At 37.4% G+C, this 21498-nt stretch overlaps 1 protein-coding gene across 5 annotated transcripts in view; it reads left to right on the top strand.

The window, feature by feature from the left end:
- LRRIQ1 (leucine rich repeats and IQ motif containing 1) overlaps positions 1–21498 on the top strand; it is a 100246-nt gene that overhangs the window by 29875 nt on the left and 48873 nt on the right. For all 5 annotated transcript variants that reach the window (XR_014160612.1, XM_081878185.1, XM_081878183.1 and 2 more), the window contains 4 exons: positions 1954–2136; positions 6097–6564; positions 10339–10540; positions 13009–13128. Coding sequence is in view for 4 of the 5 variants with exons in the window: in XM_081878185.1 (XP_081734311.1) it covers positions 1954–2136; positions 6097–6564; positions 10339–10540; positions 13009–13128 (973 nt within the window). In the remaining variant the exon portion in view is untranslated. The remainder of the gene's footprint in view (positions 1–1953; positions 2137–6096; positions 6565–10338; positions 10541–13008; positions 13129–21498) is intronic.

The following is a 21498-nucleotide window of genomic DNA, read 5'->3' as shown; positions in this document are numbered from 1 at the left end:
TTCTGCTTCCTTGACTATACAAAAGCCTTTGATTGTGTTGACCACAGCAAACTATGGCAAGTTCTTAAAGAAATGGGAGTGCCTGATCACCTCATCTGTCTCCTGAAAAATCTCTATGTGGGACAAGAAGCTATAGTTAGAACTGGATATGGAACAACTGATTGGTTCAAAATTGGGAAAAGAGTACGGCAAGGCTGTATATTGTCTCCCTGCCTATTCAACTTATATGCAGAATTCATCATGCGAAAGGCTGGGCTGGATGAATCCCTAGCCAGAATTAAGATCGCTGGAAGAAATATCAACAACTTCAGATATGCAGATGACACAACCTTGATGGCAGAAAGTGAGGAAGAATTAAAGAACCTTTTATTGAGGGTGAAAGAGGAGAGCGCAAAATATGGTCTGAAGCTCAGCATCAAAAAAAACGAAGATCATGGCCACTGGTCCCATCACCTCCTGGCAAATAGAAGGGGAAGAAATGGAGGCAGTGAGAGTTTTTACTTTCTTGGGCTCCCTGATCACTGCAGATGGTGACAGCAGTCACGAAATTAAAAGACGCCTGCTCCTTGGGAGAAAGACGATGGCAAACTAGACAGCATCCTAAAAAGCAGAGACATCACCTTGCCAACAAAGGTCCGTATAGTTAAAGCCATGGTTTTCCCAGTAGTGATGTATGGAAGTGAGAGCTGGACCATAAAGAAGGCTGATCGCCGAAGAATTGATGCTTTTGAATTATGGTGCTGGAGGAGACTCTTGAGAGTCCCATGGACTGCAAGAAGATCAAACGCATCCATTCTTAAGGAAATCAGCCCTGAGTGCTCACTGGAAGGACAGATCGTGAAGCTGAGGCTCCAATACTTTGGCCACCTCATGAGAAGAGAAGACTCCCTGGAAAAGACCCTCATGTTGGGAAAGATGGAGGGCACAAGGAGAAGGGGACGACAGAGGACGAGATGGTTGGACGGTGTTCTCGAAGCTACAAACATGAGTTTGACCAAACTGCGGGAGGCAGTGGAAGACAGGAGTGCCTGGCGTGCTCTGGTCCATGGGGTCACGAAGAGTCGGACACGACTAAACGACTAAACAACAACCATAAAATTACTGTGCTTCCAGAATTCCTGATTTGGAATCCCCAATACATATAAGGAGCTCCCAAACAAGCAAGGGCTTCTTTATTTGCCTTAGGTCATCATGAGCATACCATCCAACATGTTGAGGTGAAAAACTGGTACACTGTATTCCAGGGCCATGCTCCTGCGTGAGTCAAGTGACCTGCACGAGATCGCGGCCCCCCCCAAAAGTGCTTTTTCGGGGTGAAATTGCAGTGCCCAAAATGACCACCATGCTCTCCCATAAAACAAATTTAAAATTCCAGCCCATGTATAAGAAAAAAGTGAGGCATGTACCTGTTGTCTGTTCCTCTCAGTTGACCTTCTTGAAACTACAGAGGGGCAATTTCAATTAGGGAAGTATCATAGCAGGGAAGCAGCCCACAAGAGAAAGAAAAAGATAGCGATTCACATATATTTTTCTCCCCTCAGTTGGATTTTTTGAAGCTTCAAGGGTGAAATTTCAACCGACGAAGCAGCAAGGGGGAAGTAGGAGAGTTTAACACTCCCTTTCCCCAGTATCATCACCTAATCCAACTTGGGCAACCCCATAACTACTTTTCTGGTTGTTTTTGTTTTAAATGTCAGGAGACCCAAACTTACCTCTATCCCTTGTATTGAGCTGCTGCCTGGTTTGGCTCAGAACTTTATATATATGGTCCAATAATCAAATGAAGTGCATTGTTTCATCTTTAAAGAATCACAAAATGTTTTATTGTCTTTCAAGTAAATAGTTATGTAGTTAAACAAGAAAATGCATCTTCCTAACCATCATCCTTACAGCAGAGATGATAATAAACTGTGTTTATTCTAGCACTAACATAGCTTTCTTTCATCTTAAAAGGCACTCTTTACTTAAAGTTCTTCCCAGTTTGAATGTGCTTAATGATGAAAACATAAAATCTGATGCAGAAAATGCAAATGAAAGAATGATGAAAAAAGCACAGCCAGGAAGCTTTGCAGCATTTTGTCAAGCTCAGATTCAAAAAATTGATTTAGTCAGCAAAAAAGCCACAACTAGGTTAATGTAAGTATATTCAGCATTTTGATATGCCTTTCTGTGCTCCATCAGAATCACATTAAGGTGAAAAGTTGCTAAAATATCTATTTCAGTTTTTCTTTTACTTAATTAATTCATGCCTTGTGACACCTTTTAAAAAACAACAGTCTCAAAATGTACCAGATGGATTTAGCTCTTCCTCAAGGCTTCATAAAACAAAGCCACTAGTAAGGTTTTTAAACTAACCAGATGCTTTACTCTTCCATTAAACTAATGGGCCTAAAAACAGCTTAATTGTGGCTAGATTGCACTCACTGTGTTTAAGACTTTATCAGTTGTTTTATGACATTACTTTGCACTGCAAGGATGCTATCTACTATTGTAGACATATATGCATGAGGAAATTAGTACTGTATTGTCAAAGACCGTGTCTTTACTTAAGTAGTCTTCTGTAGGTGTGAAGTGCCCATGTGCTCTTACCATGTGTGCAGTGTAACTCCTTTCCTTGCATGCCTCACCACATAGATTAAGTGTCTGAACAGAGCCTAAAGTGTTCACCTCACTCAGGAGAAGCACATGAGTTCTTATTTGAAGCGCTGTAAAACAAAGTGGGAAAGTGTTTGCTTAGAAGACTTGAGACACATTTGCTAAATCTTTCCTGCACTAGACTGTTCCTTATTGTAAAGAAAAGGTAATAGGCAGAATTTCAGTTGTGTGATGTTGTCAGCAATGGTAATCTGGTCATAGGATAGCATACAATTCTGAAGTGATGAGGTAAAATTCTGACTGAAAAGAAATGGGTGTGATTTATAATGGAAAGGGGGGAAGCTGTCTGGTTAAGATAGACCACTTGTGTCTTATCTATCAGTTAACTGTTCTTCTTTTACATTATGAAAAATGCTGAGACATATTTTAATTTCTGAAATGGGCCAGCATTATTTATTTAATTTTCATATGTGTGCTTCTGAAAAGAATCCACAGAGACTAACAACAAAACTGAATAGACATGCATGGGACTGCACTGTAAAACAATCAAAACAACAATAATGAGAACCGTAATAAAAATAGTGCCATTCCACAAAGAGAATGTAATCCATAGAAAGCTGCCATTATAATGAGTTAGACTACTTGACCATGTAGCTCAGTATTGATGACCTGTGACTTTCTAGAGTTTCAGACAGCATTCTTCCTCACCTCTACCTGCAGATTCCAAGAATTGAACTTGGAACACTTTACATGAAAAACATGTGCTTTGCTACTGAGTTCTCATCTTTCTCTAATTTCCTGATGGTGTGGTATATTTTTTCTAAATATGGAAAATAAAATTCATATAATAAAATCACACATGACCCCCCCCTATGTGTGCCTAAACCGATCTCTGTTTCATGTAAATTAAGTGTCATGTAGCATGATCCTATGTTTAAATGAAATAAGCCCTCAGGTCGTGCTGCAGGGCTTGTTCCCAGATAAGAGTGCCTAAGATTGCAGCCTTAATGCAACATGCCTAACGAACAGCATAAAAACTAAGCAAGCTTCTTGTCTGTTTGACATCTCACTAAGTTATGAGGCCCTGTAGGTATGACCTCAAGTATGTAAACTGCCAAAGGTAATCATTGCTAGGTTTCCTAATCCATGTTTCATACACTAGAGCTGCTCAATTAAATTGTGTTGTTCCTGCTTTCAAATTCACTATGCCTAGCCTACCCATGTTTAAGAATTATGTGCTTAAAAAAAAATTAATTACTCTGTCTGTCAGTTAATCTTTTCACACTTAGTTGTAAGTAGCTATGCTAAAATGCACTTCCGTTTCAGTGTTTTGGCTTTCAACAGGCTCTTGTACTGATGCCTGGAAATAAAAGACACTAATGGAAGTTGAAACCCTTTTAAACAGTTACTAGTTTAAACAGATGAAAATGGCATAAAAGCTTATAAAAGGAAATATAAGTGAAGAAATATAAACATTAAAACTCTTTATGGAGTTAAAGGCCTTTTGCAAACTAGACTGGAACAATAATGATATTAAAGTATATGTCAATTTATATAGCATTACATTATGCTTCTTTGAATATGTACTTGTCACATCTTTTACTTTTCCTTATACAATACATATTATCTTTTTTAAAAAACAAACAAATCCAAAATGCTTTTGCTTGTGAAGCAAGATAATATCTCACCATCTTTCAAGTAAAAAAGCACAACATAGTAAACTATATTCAACTTTAAAGTTTGTCAGAATTTCCATAGGTATAATAAAAAATATCAAGTTCACTTAAAGTAATATTGCTTCTTTACATAATGATATAATTAATGTTGAATAATATGTATATTAAGCTGAAATGTTAGAATCCAGCATCACCTCTTGTCTTATTCTTGAATGGTGATGCGAATCATTCTCTCAGAACTATTTTGTATGGCAAAATTACCTGAAAGCTATATCCAGCCCTCAAGAGCTTTGGTTCTTTGCAATCCTAGAACATTACAAAAATTGAACTTGGGGTACTTTACATTAGAAACAACTAAAACTAGGTTTGTAATTCTAGAGATTCACTTGAGTGAAACCAGCTTTACAGTCACTACATTACTGTATCACTCAGTAATGTATTCTGCAATACATTGAAAAGTAGAGAAGGCAGCAGAAGTGCTCCCTAGATAAGAAAAGATTGACTGATGAAATATTCTGTGTTAAAGCATCTTCTGCCACATTTGGGATGTTTTCAGTTGAAATTGCATCACTTAATATGTTTTCTAATACACATTCTAGTGAATTTTACAACTGTAATGCAAACTGACTTTAATTTCAAAGTAACATCCCACGTCTGGCCCCTTATAGAGTTCTTCTGTTTGACAGATAAACCTACTCCATTTTCCATCTCTAGTCTTAAAAGGCAGGGATAAGTGGAACAATACCATATCCTATTAACTGTTTATGAAAATCTGTATACTACCACAGACATTTTTTGCAACAGTGTTCCAAAAATAATAATACCAAATTGTTTCGGTTAATGCTTGATCTTTATAAAATGAAGAATAAATCACTGCTCCGTGTTTTCCAAAGGCAGAGTCTTTTTGGTTGTGCCGCAGCCTTTATGGAATTCTCTCCTAAAGGTAGCCTGACTGGCCCAATCTTTTATCACTGTTTGGCAGACATTTGGAAGCTAGCTTTGCAAATCCAAAGTTGCTACTGATTTTGCTTTGCACAGGAAGGAGATATAAAATGCTTTTAGTTTATTCTTGTCTGCTGATTTTATATAATTTATGTGATTCTCAAGTGTCTTTTCCTGGTTATTTTAGTTTTTAATATTTGTGTTTCTTATTTGTAAGCCACCACATTGGCTCCTTCAGACAAAAAGTGAAAGGTACATAAATAACTAATTAACAGGTATGGTGTTTTGGGGGGGGGGGATAAACAGGCACAGTGACACATTATACCTTATTAAGACCAACCCAAGATTACATGTCATTAATTTGACATGTACAAATGCAAAGAGTAATATTCTAGCCACTTTGGTGAAATAGTGCTATATGCACATTTAAAACCTACAATTTCAAAATCAAAGTATATGTTTTAAAGTTTTATAGAATAGATGCTACCCTGTGTATTAGAATATTTCACATATTTCTATCAGGAAGCTTAATTCTGTGAAATTTCTCAGGTCTTCAGATGTTTCTGTTTATGGCTTTAATCTCTAACTAAAGGACAATTTGTATCTATTGGCCCCATTGAGGGTCTCAGCTGGTCATATGTTCAGCTTGGACAGAAATTGTTCCAAACTGGCATTTGCGCCTGATATTGTTGAAACTTTGGGGGCTTTTGCTCTCCCCAGGGAGGCTTTTTCCCTTACCTTTGGCTAATTAGACAATCTCTGGTCTTTGAAACTGCAGGGAAGTTATTATTTTTGTTTCTTATGGGGCAGCATAACTAAAATGGGGGAAAGTTTCATTATTTTAGAACCAATAGATGCTTTTTAACATTTCCCCCTCCCAAAGTGAATTCTCTGCAGATGCTGTACAGCTCCAGTGTTGGTATCTTAAGAAGCTGATGAAGCTAAGTAGCGAGCACCGTTACGCACATGAATATGGAGTTCTAAACGCTACTGAAGGAGAGGAACCAGGAAAATGGACAGATCCTTTGAACCAAGAAGCCATTAACATCACAGAACATAATAACTTCGGTATAAGTGGTGTAAAACAAAATAAGCAGGACTCATTCATTATGGCTGAAAGACGGAGTGCTCCTGGCCACACTCAGGCTATGTCCGTTAACTCTTTCATGAAAGTGTCTGGAATGGGGAAAAATGGAGAACACAGACAAGAGGACATTATTCAATATTCCCGTAATCACAATGAGGAAAGCAAAGATAACGTATTAATCAGTCTACAGAGAAACACGTTCAGCAAGCAAATCATGGAAAGCAATGAAGGAAATTCTCTTCAACATTTTGACAGTTCACAAAAGTAAGATTCAAAGGTCAAAACACTTTATTATGGAAACATAACCATAGCACTGTGTAATCTTAATGCGGATAAGGGCATCACTGATTCCATGTACCAGATGATCTTTCAGAAATAATCATAATTCTAAAAAGTGACTGTCAAAACTTATTTCCCCCTCAGTTTATATATTTTTCCCTTAATATATAATAAAAAATACTTTTGCTCCAGTACTCAGTAAATAATTAGGAAGGATTGTTATGTCTATTTTACCAGCACAACATTTTGATCTGTAAGCACAGAAGCAACTACCCTGAGCTAGAGCATCACTTCAGGGTCCTTGCTTCTGCATAGGACACAGCCATCTATTTTTTGCTGTAGATAGTCATTTCAGAAAATCACTGAAAATCCCAAAGGTGGGTATGTGTGCATCTGTCACTGCTGGTAGTGTCTCCTTCAAATGCTGTGCTAAAGATTTTGCAGAAATATGGGGCTAGTTTTGTATGGAAAACTGATGCAGCTGAGAGATGATAATAAGCTGTTTCAGTATGGTCTCCTCAAAGTTTCAGAATAATAGGATGTACTTGCTCAGCTAAGAACACCTTCATAACTACATTGCTGTGTGATTATCTATGACTTACATTAAATAACAGATATTCATATCTATAGAATCTGGTTGCCTGTAAATCAACTTGGATTTCCTTTCGGAATCTTGTTTAACATTCTCTTCATTCTAGTTTGTAGGTTGCTTATCTGATAATCAGTTCACCTTAAATCAGCTTAGACTTATTCTCTCACAGGTTATCTTTAGAACTGTCAAAAGTTATATGCTATTTTATGTGAAATGGGTAAAGCGAAGTATCATTTTAAATGATAGTGTTAAATAGTGTTAAACTAAGCAAAGTAAGTATTTTACAGATATATGAACAACATATTCCAAGCCTCAAACATTCCATTATTGAAAGCATACCCAAATAGTAATCTAATGCATTGATTCAGTTGTCAGACAATCTCACTTCTTGTGTGTTTACCATAATAAAACCTGTCCAATTTTGAAATCAGTGGACTTTGAAATGGGTTAGGGATAGGCAGTACTATGGTTGCAATAAACCTTCCCAAGGCTTTTCTCTGAGTTTACACAGACCTGTGTTGTTGCCATGTGGTAACTCATCTATAAACGATTTTTTGTGTGGGAGGGAAAGCAGGGAGCCTTGGTTCCTTTATGTAGGGTAAAATTACAGACCCACTTACCATGTTATGGCTGCTTTAAAATTCCCCATCCTGTGGCTATCACCATATATAGATGTGAACACATGATGAACAGACAATTGTCATGTCCCATAAGAACTTGCAAATTTAGAGAGAAAGATGTGTGGGTCTGCTTGGGACACCCTGCGGCTAGACAGTGCAGACAAATGTCCGTGCATGCAATTACATCTGCCATACACACAGTTTAGTGTGTTTTTTATTATTTTATCTATAATAAAATATCAGTTTTTGAACTAACTTGTTAAAGTCTAGTTTTTAAGACTAAAACATTAAACTTAAACACCCAGAAGGATATAATGGCTAGTGATATCAAAAATTTCATATTTGATTAGGCTTGCCATACATCAGGAAAATTCCTGACATGTCCTGGTTTTTGGATGTAAGAATAGCATCAGCGGGGAATTGGCAAAATGCCAGGAAAACCCAGATGTATGCCAATGAGATGAGAAAAGCAGTGAAAACAGCTCAAAAAGCTGTTTTGGGTGGAGGTTTCCCCAAGAAAGCTCAACAATTTGGGTCTATTCCCAAAAAAAGCTGAACAGTTTTGTGGTCTTCCTAACAAAAGCTCAACCTATACCCTATATTTCAAAACTAATTTCATGCAACTGATGGCATGAACTCTCAGTCACTTGTGCTTAATTGTAATTTATTGCTTTAAAAATTATTATTGGAAAAAATACAAAAAAAAATTAAAGCTTGTCTAATTCTGTGATTCTGCACTGTACACTTAGATTTCCTACATGGGCAATGCCTTGATGGTGTTTATTATTTGTTTTTATGAGTTGCCTCTTATAATAAATTATTTAGGCACTTTTACAAAATAAATAAGTATAAAATATAGTAGGAATCATTGAATCATAGAACTGCAGAGTTGGAAGTTATCCCAAAGGTCATCTAGTCTAACCCTCTGCAATGCAGGAATTTCACCACATGGTCCCCCACCCACTTTGAAACCTTACTGGGCTCTGCTTAGCTTTGCAAATGTGCTAGCAGTTTTATTGCCATATCGCTAATAATAGAAACATACTACAGTTAAAATATCTGATAAGCTTACAAGAGCAAATCAAATAAAAACCAAATCAGGCACTTCCATTTATATGATTCTGTTAATATTTTGTCAGTAGTTTCTACCTTGCATTGGATTTTTTGTCCAAAACAAAAATATGTATTCTCAGGCTGTACTATAACCTTTATAGGTGGTGTGTGTATGGTAAATTTGTGCAGATGCCACAAATCCTGCCAATTTTTCTTAAATGCAGTTATTTTTGAGCATGTTTAAGATGTATAACATAATAAGAGTTCTGTAGTATCATGCTATTAGTCATTCTCCTTCTCAACCTGAAGGGCTCTGCTTGTCTTCATGACTGCTTTCTTTGTTGCTTTTCTAGTCACACCTCATACCATTATGGTAAGCTATATGGTCTTACTGTATCAGTAATCTCTATATGCTTTCTAATACAAAACTACCAGACTTGAGCTGGCTGGTGAAATTTCATTCCTGGGCAAAGAGAAGTCATGTCATTGTGCTTCCGTTTTCCATCTAACTGAACATTGACATATTTGCATTAAGTGATATGTGAATAATATGTTGTTGTTGTTAGGACCGAAAAGTGCCATAGAAAAACATCATTCAACGTGCCCCCCCCCATTGTGATAATGTGTCTCCAACAAAACAAAACCACCATACATGATATAATTCCCTCCCTTTCCACTACCCTGAAATTTTGTGTGAGTAATTCAGTATGTGCATGTGAAATATAATAGAACAGAATTTCATGTGCCAAATCAGACATAATATCCACCATGCTGACAGGCACATGGCCCAAGGGATTTAAATGTGGCTATTTCTGGTAGAAACAAAATGCTATGTGCACAGAAAGTCCAGTTTTCCATGTGCAAATCTGCTGTTGCAGCCATATGACTGTGGGTATATATTCTTAACTGTGAAATAATTTTCATTTAGAATATCTGACATAACGTAGATTTCCACTCTTATTATAAAAAATTAAATAGAAACCTCATGAAATAAGTGTGGATCATATTATGGCTCTGAACAAAATAATGTTAAAATAGAATGCCTTTGGAATAATCTGGCCATTTTGCCTCATCCTCCCTTTTTGCTCCTGCTGCTCTGCATGTAGAAATCCTCAGCCACCAAATTTCCTTTTCATCCCCATCCCACTCCCAATTTAGAAATAGTTTTGCTCACAGCAGGAAGTGCATAGGACTGGGCTAAATATTTCCTTCTTGATGTTATTCCTTAGTTATTTTGTCAGTCATTGTATCATCTTCAGCTGTTGTTCTTTATTGTTGTTTTCCTAATAATAATAACCATAACAACAATAATAAACAACCATCATTCTCCATATTGTAGTGGTTTAAGCATCAGTCTTTCTCTGCATTCTGTGTTGCATGTAAATGGTGGGTGGTGGGTGGTGAAACAGTTTTTTTAACTTCCAAAATCATTTGCTGTCATTGGCACTGGTTAGAACTGCTGAGTACAGTCTGTTATTTTTCTGATATTTCTAGCTTGGCAGCCACAGTTATCCAATCACACTGGCGAAGCTACTGTGCTCGTAAAAAGATAAATTTTTATACGTGGCAACATCTGGCTGCAACTGTGATCCAGTCTTACTGGCGAAGCTACTATACCAGGAAAAAGATTGTCAACCTAAAGAAGGAAGATCACCATGATTCCATGGTCAAGCATAAAGCTGCTACTAAGCTTCAGGTCAGTCTGCAGTCTTTGAGAATGGATGCCTAACTCTCTTACATAAGCTTGGACCACCACACAACCTGAAAAAACATAAAGGCAAATAGAATCAAGCACTGGACATTACCTCACAGAATCAATCCACCAAGCAAACGTTCTTTGGTTCTAAAACGGATGCAACTAAAAGATGCAATTTCACCTTAAAATATACAATAAAACTAAAAGATACTATAAAATACAGTGGTACCTCGGGTTACAGAGGATTCAGGTTACAGACGCTTCAAGTTACAGACTCCACTAACCCAGAAATAGTACCTTGGGTTAAGAACTTTGCTTCAGGATGAGAACATAAATCGTGCTCCGATGGCGCGGCAGCAGCTGGAGGCCCCATTAGTTAAAGTGGTACCTCAGGTTAAGAACAGTTTCAGGTTAAGAATGGACCTCCAGAACGAATTAAGTTCTTAACCAGACGTCCCACTCTAAAATTTCAATATATATGTTCACATCAGTGGGTGGGGTAGCCCTCTCCTATTGCCTACTAGGGGCTTATATAATGGATCAGTAAAGCCCAGGTTGGGTCCTCCTCGGTAGTTCTCCATGGGGGCAACCTGATCTAAGACTAGACATCACTCACATAGAGAAACACAAAAACAGAAGGAAGTCTTGTAGTCCTTTAACGAGTAAAGCCCTATTCAGGCATATTATACCTATCTTATTTTCCTCCAATAGGGCTAATATAAGAACTCCGTTATCCCTGATGATTTGTTATGCTGGCTAGGACTGCTGGGAAACGGAGCCCTGTAGAATCTGGAGAGACAGACCCATGAGTTGCCCATTCCTTCTTTAGGGCTTGCTTTTGAAAAGTTGTTTCCATTACGTGAAGGGTGGTGGGACTCAAAATAGTGGCTGGGAGCCACATGCCTGATAACTAAATGGTGACTTAATATTCAGTGCTACATGCTGGGGAGAGACAAAAGGTCTCATGTTCAGCCCTCAAGCATCTCCAGTTAGGAACAGGAAAGGTTCCAGTATAAAACACTGGAGAACTGATGCCAGTCAGTATGGACAAGACAGCTAGATGGGCCAATGTGTCTGACTTAGTTTCTTTTTAAGTTTGCAATTGAGAGATCAAATCATGCTTTGTTAAGCTGTTGTTGGACTCCAATTTCCAGAAGCCCTATAACTCAAAGATAGTGGGAGCTGAAGTCCAACAGCATCTGGAAGGTCACTTATTATCCACCCCTGCTTTAGACAATCAAGTTTGCATTACTGGTTACTGGCACTATATGATTAAAAGGGCTACTTGCACTGATTTAGTTCCACTGAATTTCCGTGACATTTCACTAGTGTTAAGAGTTTTGTGAATCATTACCTTATGGTGCAAATAAAAATGTCATCCTGCCTTCTAGCCTTAAAACAACCTTTTGAGTATGCTAAGGCTTCTTTTAATCTTTTTTTTGGGGGGGGGGAGGAGATAAATTAATGTTGAAACCAGAACTTCAAAATATCTAAAACCCAGAATGTGTGTGATGGAAATTCACCTGGGTTCTAAAAGTGAAAGAGAGTCCTTTTTTATATTTTCCCCTGGATTCTGAATGTGAACTTTCAGAAGGACCAAAATCAAATGCACAGCCCCAAACTTAGTAAAGCACTACAGCTAAGCAGGACAACAGAATTTCTACATAAGAGTTTCATTGTTAGTACTATTTAACAATATGTCATGCTACAATTAATATGCCCAAAGTATCATTATTTATATGCTATTTTTATACAGATTTAGGGAGGAGGCAACGGTAGTGCCTATTTTCAGTTATGCAACTAGAATGTTCTCAAATTCAGAGCCACATAATGTGGTTTTATGTTATCTCCTTTATTACAAGCCATTATTTGTTCTCTTATTAGTGGTTCTCTTGATGCCTTTCCTCCCTTTCATTTTGTTCGTGGGTTTGTTTTGTTCTTTGTCCTTTCCCCTTCTCATAACTTTCTCCCGTAAATTAAATTCTTCCTTTTAAAAAAATAGTCTAGAGATTGCTAGTGAAGGTGAAAATGATTGGCCTAAGTTAATTGCTGATAAGTCTGCATACATTGTCAGGTGTAATCAGTGGAAATTTTTATTTAAGTGTGTTTTTATTTTTGTGAAAGTTAACACTTAATTCTTTTTCGTATATCTTCTTCCCCTAAGCTTATAGTAGGTCCTGAAGGGATTGTCAAATAATTAATTAGTTGACCTTGGTTTGTAGTTGAGAGGGTTTTAGGATTCCATTCTGCTTACTCGAGCCAAACCTCCAGAGTATTCTGAGCTCTAGACATATGCTGATATTTAATTTGTCTTGTAGTTTTAAATGTCACATAAAGTTCAAAAAACAGATCATTGAGCTATTACAGAAAAAGAACTACAATGTTTTATCTTCCTAATGGGATAACAGAGAATCTGGATTTGGATTTGATCTATGGCCTCATATAACATGCTTTACATTTTTGTTTAGGCACTCTGGAAAGGTTTCCGTCTGCGAAAGAAACTGGCCAGTGCTTTGGCAGCTGTTAAAACTGATGAAGCTGATGATGACTATAGCGAAATAGATGTGGATGACTTTATGTTTGATGAAGTAAGTAGAGTTGTTTAATATTTAATTTATAATTCTAAGTTATTTGATTGGTGCTAAATTGGTGCAGGTGCTAAAAATATGATTTAAATGTAAGAAGAAATGAATTGGTTTTAAAGTTTTGTCTCCTGGCAAATAACTGGAGAACAAATCTATTTATTTCATCTATTTGTTTTAATTTACTTTTAATTTTCTTTATTTTTATTTGCAAAATGTAGACTCGGCTTTTTGACAAAATCCTTCAAAAAGTGGTTTACATTCTTTTAAAATACAAACCTGTTGGTAATTTTTGTGCTATATTAGTTTCTTGCCCTATAAACTGTTCTATTGCTAGTCATGCTAATATTGTGATTCTTTTCATGGAATGCTGAGCAGTATAGCAAAATACCCATGTGTATATAGGTACATATAGAAAAGCTGCTATTTTTATCGTAAAAATATTTTCTAGCATCTCAGTACTTCAGTTTTGCATGTATATATTCACTGCAGTTTTGAAATTTTAATATTTGGGGTAAGGAGTGCTTCTTAGATGGGTGGCTCTGATACAGCCCCTTTTGTTTATTATTCCATTTTTAGCATATAATTATTTAGTCTTATTTACAAGAAAGGATATATTGAACTATGGTGGATAACAGGTCTGATAGTTGTTTTACAAGCAACAATGATAAAATTAACAAATTCTACTAAACAGACTAAAACAAAGAGGTAATTGAATTCTGAGCCATTTAACTCTCCTGTCTCTTTAGACATGAATGAGTATAATTGCCTTCTAAATTTAAAAAGTTTAAGGTGAAAAGAAAGTGGAATCCTGCAAAGTCAGAATATTTATGTGATCAAACAGTAATATGAGAGTTTCAGATGGAATAGATTAAAATTGCTATAAATTATTTCTGATGATGAAGCATAAATAAAAAACATGGTCCCCCCCAAAAAAAACTGTTTAGGGAATTTCTTATTAATACAATAATGATCAACACACTAATATTTCAGTTTTAATATAAACAGAATATTTATGCAACATTGATAATATTTTTCTAGTATAACTAGAATTATAGCTAGTAGCTACAATTGAGTATAAATCAAAAATTCAAAACTACTGCCAGGTCTCTCCCCTTCCCTAAGTGACAACCTTTCCCAGCAACAGAGCACTCTTAATATGGGATTCTTTTCCCACTGGTGTTAATTGTATAGTCAATGATAAGAGTGGCATTCAAAACTCACAGCTAATTCACAGTGATGGAGTCTGACTAGAGGTAGCAAACAAACGAGTTTGGTTGGATTGCATGTTCATGTAAAAAACATTATACAAAGATAATATGATGATAACAATCTCAAAAATCTGGCTACTGATCATGTACACTATTTCCTGCCCTTCACCATGGTGGGTTTTAAAAACTGAAAATTCAGTACTAAAAGAATGTAAAAGAAAAGACAGTCACAGGAATATGATGGGGCCTTAAAACACACATATCAGGTGTCAAAGGTCACAGTAAACATCATTCCCCTAAAACTATAAAGTAAGGTGGCAGTCAAACCTCTGTGTAGAATTCCTGGTCATTGCCACCCAAAGTTCTGAGGGAGGCAGAACAAGCAAAAGGACCTCCTCTGCAGATATTAATACCCAAGAGGCTCTCTACAGAATTAACTGTCCTGAATTCCTTTTCTAGACATTGATTTAAAAGACCCTTCAAAGACAGGTTTTTGGGTTTTTTTGTATTTGGATGGGAAAGAAGTTGTACACCTATAACTAGAATTTGAGGGCTTTACTCATGTCTAATTTAGGAGGGTGGGATCTCTGTCCCATTAGATGGACTCTAACTCACATCAACCTCAACTAGCACGGCCAATGCTCAGGGACAATGGCTGCTGTAGTCCAGCAACATCTGAAGGACCACAAGTTCCCCACCTCTGGCTGAATTACTTTTTTATGCTGTGACTACATTTCATACTAATTATCTATTCCTTAGAGCCATTTTTAAACCAACTCTTTCATTGGGGTTATCAGCCTTCTTTCTCATACTGTGAAATAAGTGGGATAGTTAGGTGCCCAGATATATCCAAGTTATTTCTATATTGGTCCCTAAATTTTAAACCCCTTTCCATTTTAATTCGTGTGAATTTTACTTGCAAGATTCAGGCACGTTTTCTACCCATTTGTTGCAATATCAGTGGTTATTTGGGTATCTCTGGTGCCTTTCCTTTTTTCACACTATATCATTGGTGCCCTTTAGACCTTACAATAACAGCTTGGGAAGTGTCTGTTGGATGCTTGAAACCCACTGGGTTTAACCATTTGGCATGTTCTTACCATACAGTGGTTCCCTGGTTGGAATAAGGGGAAATTATCAGAACCTGTTCGGCTCACCTTATGCACATGGTAGGATATATTTATACATTGCAGAGGTGCTTTGAGATTAACCCTCAGGAAGCAGCTCCCAAACCATTTCTGTAATATCTAAAGGGTGCCTAAGATATTAACAAATTTATTATAATCCCTGCTAAGAGTCTGTGATGACTTGTGCTTCAATTTTATTTCCTTTTCGTACCTCATGATTTCAGCCTCTGAGAAAGGGCCAGCAAAATGTGCTCTTCTTAAGTTTCTCCATTCTGTTGTCTGCCATCAATTACAGAGCATTTAACCCTATTGTAAATCCATCATAACGTATACCCTTAAAAAAAAAACCATGACATTTATGATGTCTTTATACACAATATGAGGTAAACTGGGACCTAGTTAATCTTTTACAGCACATGGCCTTCAGGCTTTATTTTAGCCACTTCCAAAAAATCAGGAACTTGGAGAGTCATTTTCTCACTAAAGTGCTTGGACAGCCATGTGCCAAGAATGCGCTAATTCTGTCAGCATTGATTTCCAAAGTGCTTTCTTTGTGAATAGGAGCCATCAGTGCAGCTGAGATCATCCTTGACACATCTATCAGTCCCTTTAAAGGGACCAGTGCAAGGAGTGATGTGTTGATTTTTCACTTTCCTTCTTGTGTAGGAGAAATGTTATTTGAAATAGATCTGGGTATTTTATTCTGTTTTAATATTAAAATTCAGGAAAGCAGTACTAAAAATAAACTAGGGGTTTTTTTTGTAGTAAAAAGCAGAATAATGGCAAATGCATGTTTCCCACCAATTTCATCTTTGTGCCTTCTGACCTCCAAAAAAATTCAGAAGCATATTGAATGTCATTTAAGACTGTAATCATAACCCCACTGGCATTGTTAGAATTGTGTTGTAAATGTTATCCGATTTTTATTTGTTTATTTTTGCATCTGGTTAATGAAAGAATATGTAAGATCTAATAGGTCTTGTTGGGGAGACTGGGATGCTGCAATTTCCCCAAATATATACTGTAAAGGGAAAACACAGCATACAAAACCCTGTTGGTTGTGCTTTCAGTTCTTTTTTATTAAATGAAATACCCTGCACACATAGGCAGATGAATATAGACATTCCCCTGCTTCTTGATGAGCAAGAAGGGAACTTCTATGAGTTTCCAACAACTCTACATACACTGCCTATAGACCGCAGTCATCAGATGACTTCATAGCTTTAAATTAGAGGAGAGACTTGAGATCAGATAGGGACAACTCAATTGTCCTTGAACATGGGATACGTGAAGCTCCTGCTTGTTTGAACCAGAGACTATATTTCTTTTTGTAGGCAGGAACTGCCTTCTCCATGCTAAGAGGGGGAAGGCCTATTTACCCAGGTTCCTGCAGTTTGACAAGGCAATCAATATGCCTCTGAATTCCAGTTGCTCAGAATTACTAGTGGGAAGAGTGTTACACTGCTTCTCAGGCCCAGATTAAGAGACTCTGAGGACTTAAAGTATTTTGGTTCCCCCATATATATCTAATTCAAAATAGAGACAAGAATGAACTGTAAAATATATATTTTTTATTTTCCAAAATGAAACGAAAGCTACAGTGAGATGGAAAATAATGTTTATTTTTGTATATTTACATAAATAGTGTTTATTTTTGTTCAGCTGCACCATATGGTTTATGGTAAATCCAGCAATGGAAAATTTCCGTGATGCCCCTCTTCCCTTGATGCCCTAAGCACATGCTTATTTTGCTTAATGGTTAATTCAGCCCTGCTGCTTCTGAGCTTCCTGTAGGCATTTGGCTGAACACTATGAGAACAGGATGCTGGACTAGAGGAGCCATTTCATGATCCATCAAGTCTATTCTTATGTTCAAATAAGGGGTGAACTCCTCATTAGTATTGTGTGTACAGTGGTGCCTCGCAAGACGGAAAACTCGCTAGACAAAAGAGTTTTCCGTTTTGGAGGTGCTTCGCAAAACGAATTTCCTATGGGCTTGCTTTGCAAGACGAAAATGTCTTGCGAGTTCCTGCAGGGTTTCCCCCCCCCTTTTTCTAAGCCGCTAAGCCGCTTATCCGATAAGCCGATAAGCCGCTAAAAGCCGCTAAACCGCTAATAGTGCTAATCCGCTAAGCCGTCAATGGGCTTGCTTCGCAAGACGAAAAAACCGCTAGACGAAGAGACTCGCGGAACGGATTCTTTTTATCTTGCGAGGCACCACTGTACTTCTGATTCTATAGATTTTAAGAATGTTTCATTCTGTTTTAATTATTGCTTTTTCTATGTTTTAGCCGTTTCTATTTTAACTGTGAGCCATCTTGAGTCCCTATCAGGGAAAAAGTGGGATATAAATAAATACAGTACCATAATAATAATCATAATTTGATTATTTTCTTCTACATTTTTAGTGTATGTATGTTTTCAGCTCTGTGTACCATATTGTTTTCTTATTTTTGATATAAATCACCCTCCACTGGAAGGAGTCTAGGGTGATGTACAACTAAATAAATAAATGTAAAGATAGTGTCAGCAAATTGGTGAGGTTTTCCCCACTCCTGTCATCAGGAAAATGAGGAATTGGTTCTTCTCTTCATGTTTATAAGAAGCCTTTACCTGAGCAGCAAGTTCCCTACACTTGCATTCTCACCTTTTCTCTGTTGATCATGAGTATCTGAAGGAGAATTGTCTTCATGAAGTAGCTAACTCGGCTTTTCATCCCACAAGAAATAGATTTGTCCATAGTTTGGGTAGCTTAGCTCAAGAGTAGCATGAAGATGATGAAATAAGATTATGAACCAGATCAAAAATTTATTTAAGAATGAAGGGAGTACAGTGGCAGAGCTCCTTGGCTGGATAGGTGTATTCAAGAAAGTATGCAATTTATATTACACACAATATTCCTCTCTCCTCCATGGAGCTCAGAGAAGCATATAGGGGATATTATTTGTCTAAGACCACCCAGTGAGTTTTATAGCCATAAAAGCAGGGATTGGACTTTAGACATCTTACATCCTCATCCAACTTATTCTAGCCACACGCAACACTGGCTTTGAGGTTTAGAGTTTGTGAACGTCTAATTGTGAAGAACAGAGCTGTGCTATATGTGCCGGACATTTGCAAGTTTCAGGTTTGGTGTTTTCGTACCCAAATAGAACAGGTATATATGTTGGGAGGGTGCCTATGGAAATGTGTGTATATATGTGTGTGTACATGAACACATGGAGATATGGCTAGCTAAGCAAGAACCTGTCATAGTTCCCTAAGGATCATCTAGTCTAACTCCCTTTGATGCAGGAACCACAGTAAAATAACCCCTAACAGATGGCCGTCAAACTTCTGTTTAAAAACCTCCAATGAAAGAGAGTCTACCATATTCAAATGTAATCCATTCCACTGTCAAACAACACTTACAGTCAGAAAGTTCTTCCTAATATTTAGTCAGAATCTCCCTTCTTGCACTTGGAATCCATTGGTTCAGGTCCTACCCTGCAGCAGCAGAAAACCATCTCGCTCCATTATCCATGTGACAGGCCTTCAGATATTTAAGGCTTGGCCCTCTCTTCTCCAGGCTAAACATACTCAGCTCCCTCAACCATTCCTCATAAGATGTGGTTTCAAGACCTTTTATCATCTTGGTTGCCCTCCTCTGCACATGTTCCAGCTTATCAATATCCTTCTTAAACTGTGGCACCTAGAACTGGATTGAGTATTCCAGGTAGGGTCTGACCAACACAGAATTGACTAGTACTATTACTTCCCTTGATCTGACACTGTACTTCTGTTGATGCAGCCTACAATTGCATTAGCTTTTTTCTTTTGCTGGTACATCACACTGCTGACTCGTGTTAAGCTTATGGTCTACTAAGACCCATAGATCACAAATTACTTTTGACAGTTTTGGTCCAGTTCTTCAATCTGTTAACATCATCTTGAATCGTGCATCTATATTCTGAGGTATTAGCAACTCCTCTCAGTTTCCTATTTAAAGCTTAAATCTCTTTATCTTTGCTGATGCCTAGCTTGCATCATGAACTGAACTAGAGAAATCCCATATTTTGTTGAAGGAAATCTTTATCAACTATCCTGCAGGCAATATGTGATTCCGTTCTCCAAAATTGCATGGAAAGGGACTCTGTGCAATCAGCATTCATGTAGAAGCCCTCATATGTAGAGGCATACACACACACACACACACATACAGAAGAGAAGGACTTGAACTGCTCCTCCATCGTGCTATTTCCAGACTGGCTCCTAGTCACTGGGAGCCGTGTTTTTCAGGATGCATTAAACACACTGACTGACTAAAAAGCTAAGAGGTTTCTGAACTGAGAGGCTAATGTGGGAGTAGAGAATAATTAAGAGGGCTGTTTTAATCTACTATGTATTACCTGACTTGATATGCTTGCTTCTGTGTTTTCATAATACTTAATCCATCTGTATATTGTAGCCCAACATTGTTACATACATCTCCACTGTTCTCCTGAAGTCAAATATCCTACTGCATAAAGAAGGAAGCATGTGAAACTGCAAAATAACAACAACAATATATTCTGGTGTCTCAGCACATTTTTCTTTCTGAATTGTGTTCAACAAGGGAAATATTGTTCATGCTGTGAAACTGAGAATGAAGAAAAAGAAAAAAGTACACATAGTACGTTAGGGAAAGTTGAACCATTTCTGTCTAGTTTTTTTTAAATCCAGTCAAATCCAAATCTTTCCCCACTTCCAGAACTAATCTTTGTGATATTCACAATTGTAAATCTCAAGTAGTAAGGCTTGAAAAATTCAAATTTTAAAAAATACTAGTGGCTTCAGAATAACATGGAACCGTATAGCTAAGACTGATGATCCCAAAATCATGTAGTCTTTATTAAAATATGAGCAGTTCTAAAAATCAGTTTAATTTTTGACCAGCATCCAAAATGTAATGTCTTTCAAAATAGGTGAAATATGACTCTGTCCCTTTACTTTTCATTAAGGGGGAAGTAACCTGGTAGTCCCCCTTTTCACCAACATGGGTTGTTCTTAAATAGGTCAATATAGAATTTCGGTAATCCTATCTTCTGGTATCCAAAAGCTCGGATAATCATCTCAGAGAAATAAATGCAACCTAGCAGTAATGCATAAATGGGTGAAAGATGTTGTAGCCACGCCATTTAGAGACTTTTTATGTGGGAGGGAAAGGTGTTGAATCAAAATGAAACATCAAAATTTTGCTGACATAGAAACAGCCTCAGCCCCTAAGGGCAGGTACATACACTCTATGCAGCACACCCAATTTTTGTGGATACACTGGTGTTTCCCACAGCATATGCCTAAAGTGTTTAAAATTTCAAATCTGTCTCTCTCCGCCCCTCCCCCCCCTTGAAAGAAGTAACAACATGTTGTTTGGGCATTTTTGATACAGTTGCTGCTAATCTTTCCATATGTGTGCTCCTTCTCAAACCCACCCATCTCACATGTCTTGCTACCCCCCAAAAAGGAAGTGGGTCCACAGCAACAACAAAAAAACAGAAGAGGAAAAAATAATGGTGATAATGATAACCATCATCATAATACTATATAGGAAAAGGAAAATTCAAAATAGAAAATTCTCTGAAACTTTCAATGAACAAAGCACAGTTAATTCCGTACAATGATAGCGACTACCTGTGCTTTCTCTCTCCTTTTTTCAGGTGATCTTAGTCTGTAATTGATTTTATAATTGCTTCTAGTTTTAAAATACTTTTTGATGCAGTGAATGCCTGTAGTAATTCAAGCAGAGGAGAAATGGGTTACAGGCAGGAGAATGACAATCTCCGTTCTTCCCTTTCTCCCCATGTGCCTGTACTGGGCATCCTACTCTGAGCTGCCTCACTAAAAGGTTACTCCTTGAGAGAAGCAGCACATTGCTAGGATGCTACAAGTCCTTTCAGCCTCAGAATCCCCCAGATTAAGTGTGTTTGCCCCATTGCCTTCCTCCTCCATGTAGAAGTTGGTCCTTGGACCACCTCCTTGGGGACTTGGTGAATTTGTTTTGGAAGCAGAAGATACTTAAG

This window comes from Podarcis erhardii (assembly GCF_964252035.2).
Source record: "Podarcis erhardii genome assembly, chromosome: 10".
Classification (NCBI taxonomy): domain Eukaryota; kingdom Metazoa; phylum Chordata; class Lepidosauria; order Squamata; family Lacertidae; genus Podarcis; species Podarcis erhardii.
The sequence above is the reverse complement of the archived record's forward strand: the minus strand, read 5'-3'. Positions and strand labels throughout refer to the sequence as shown.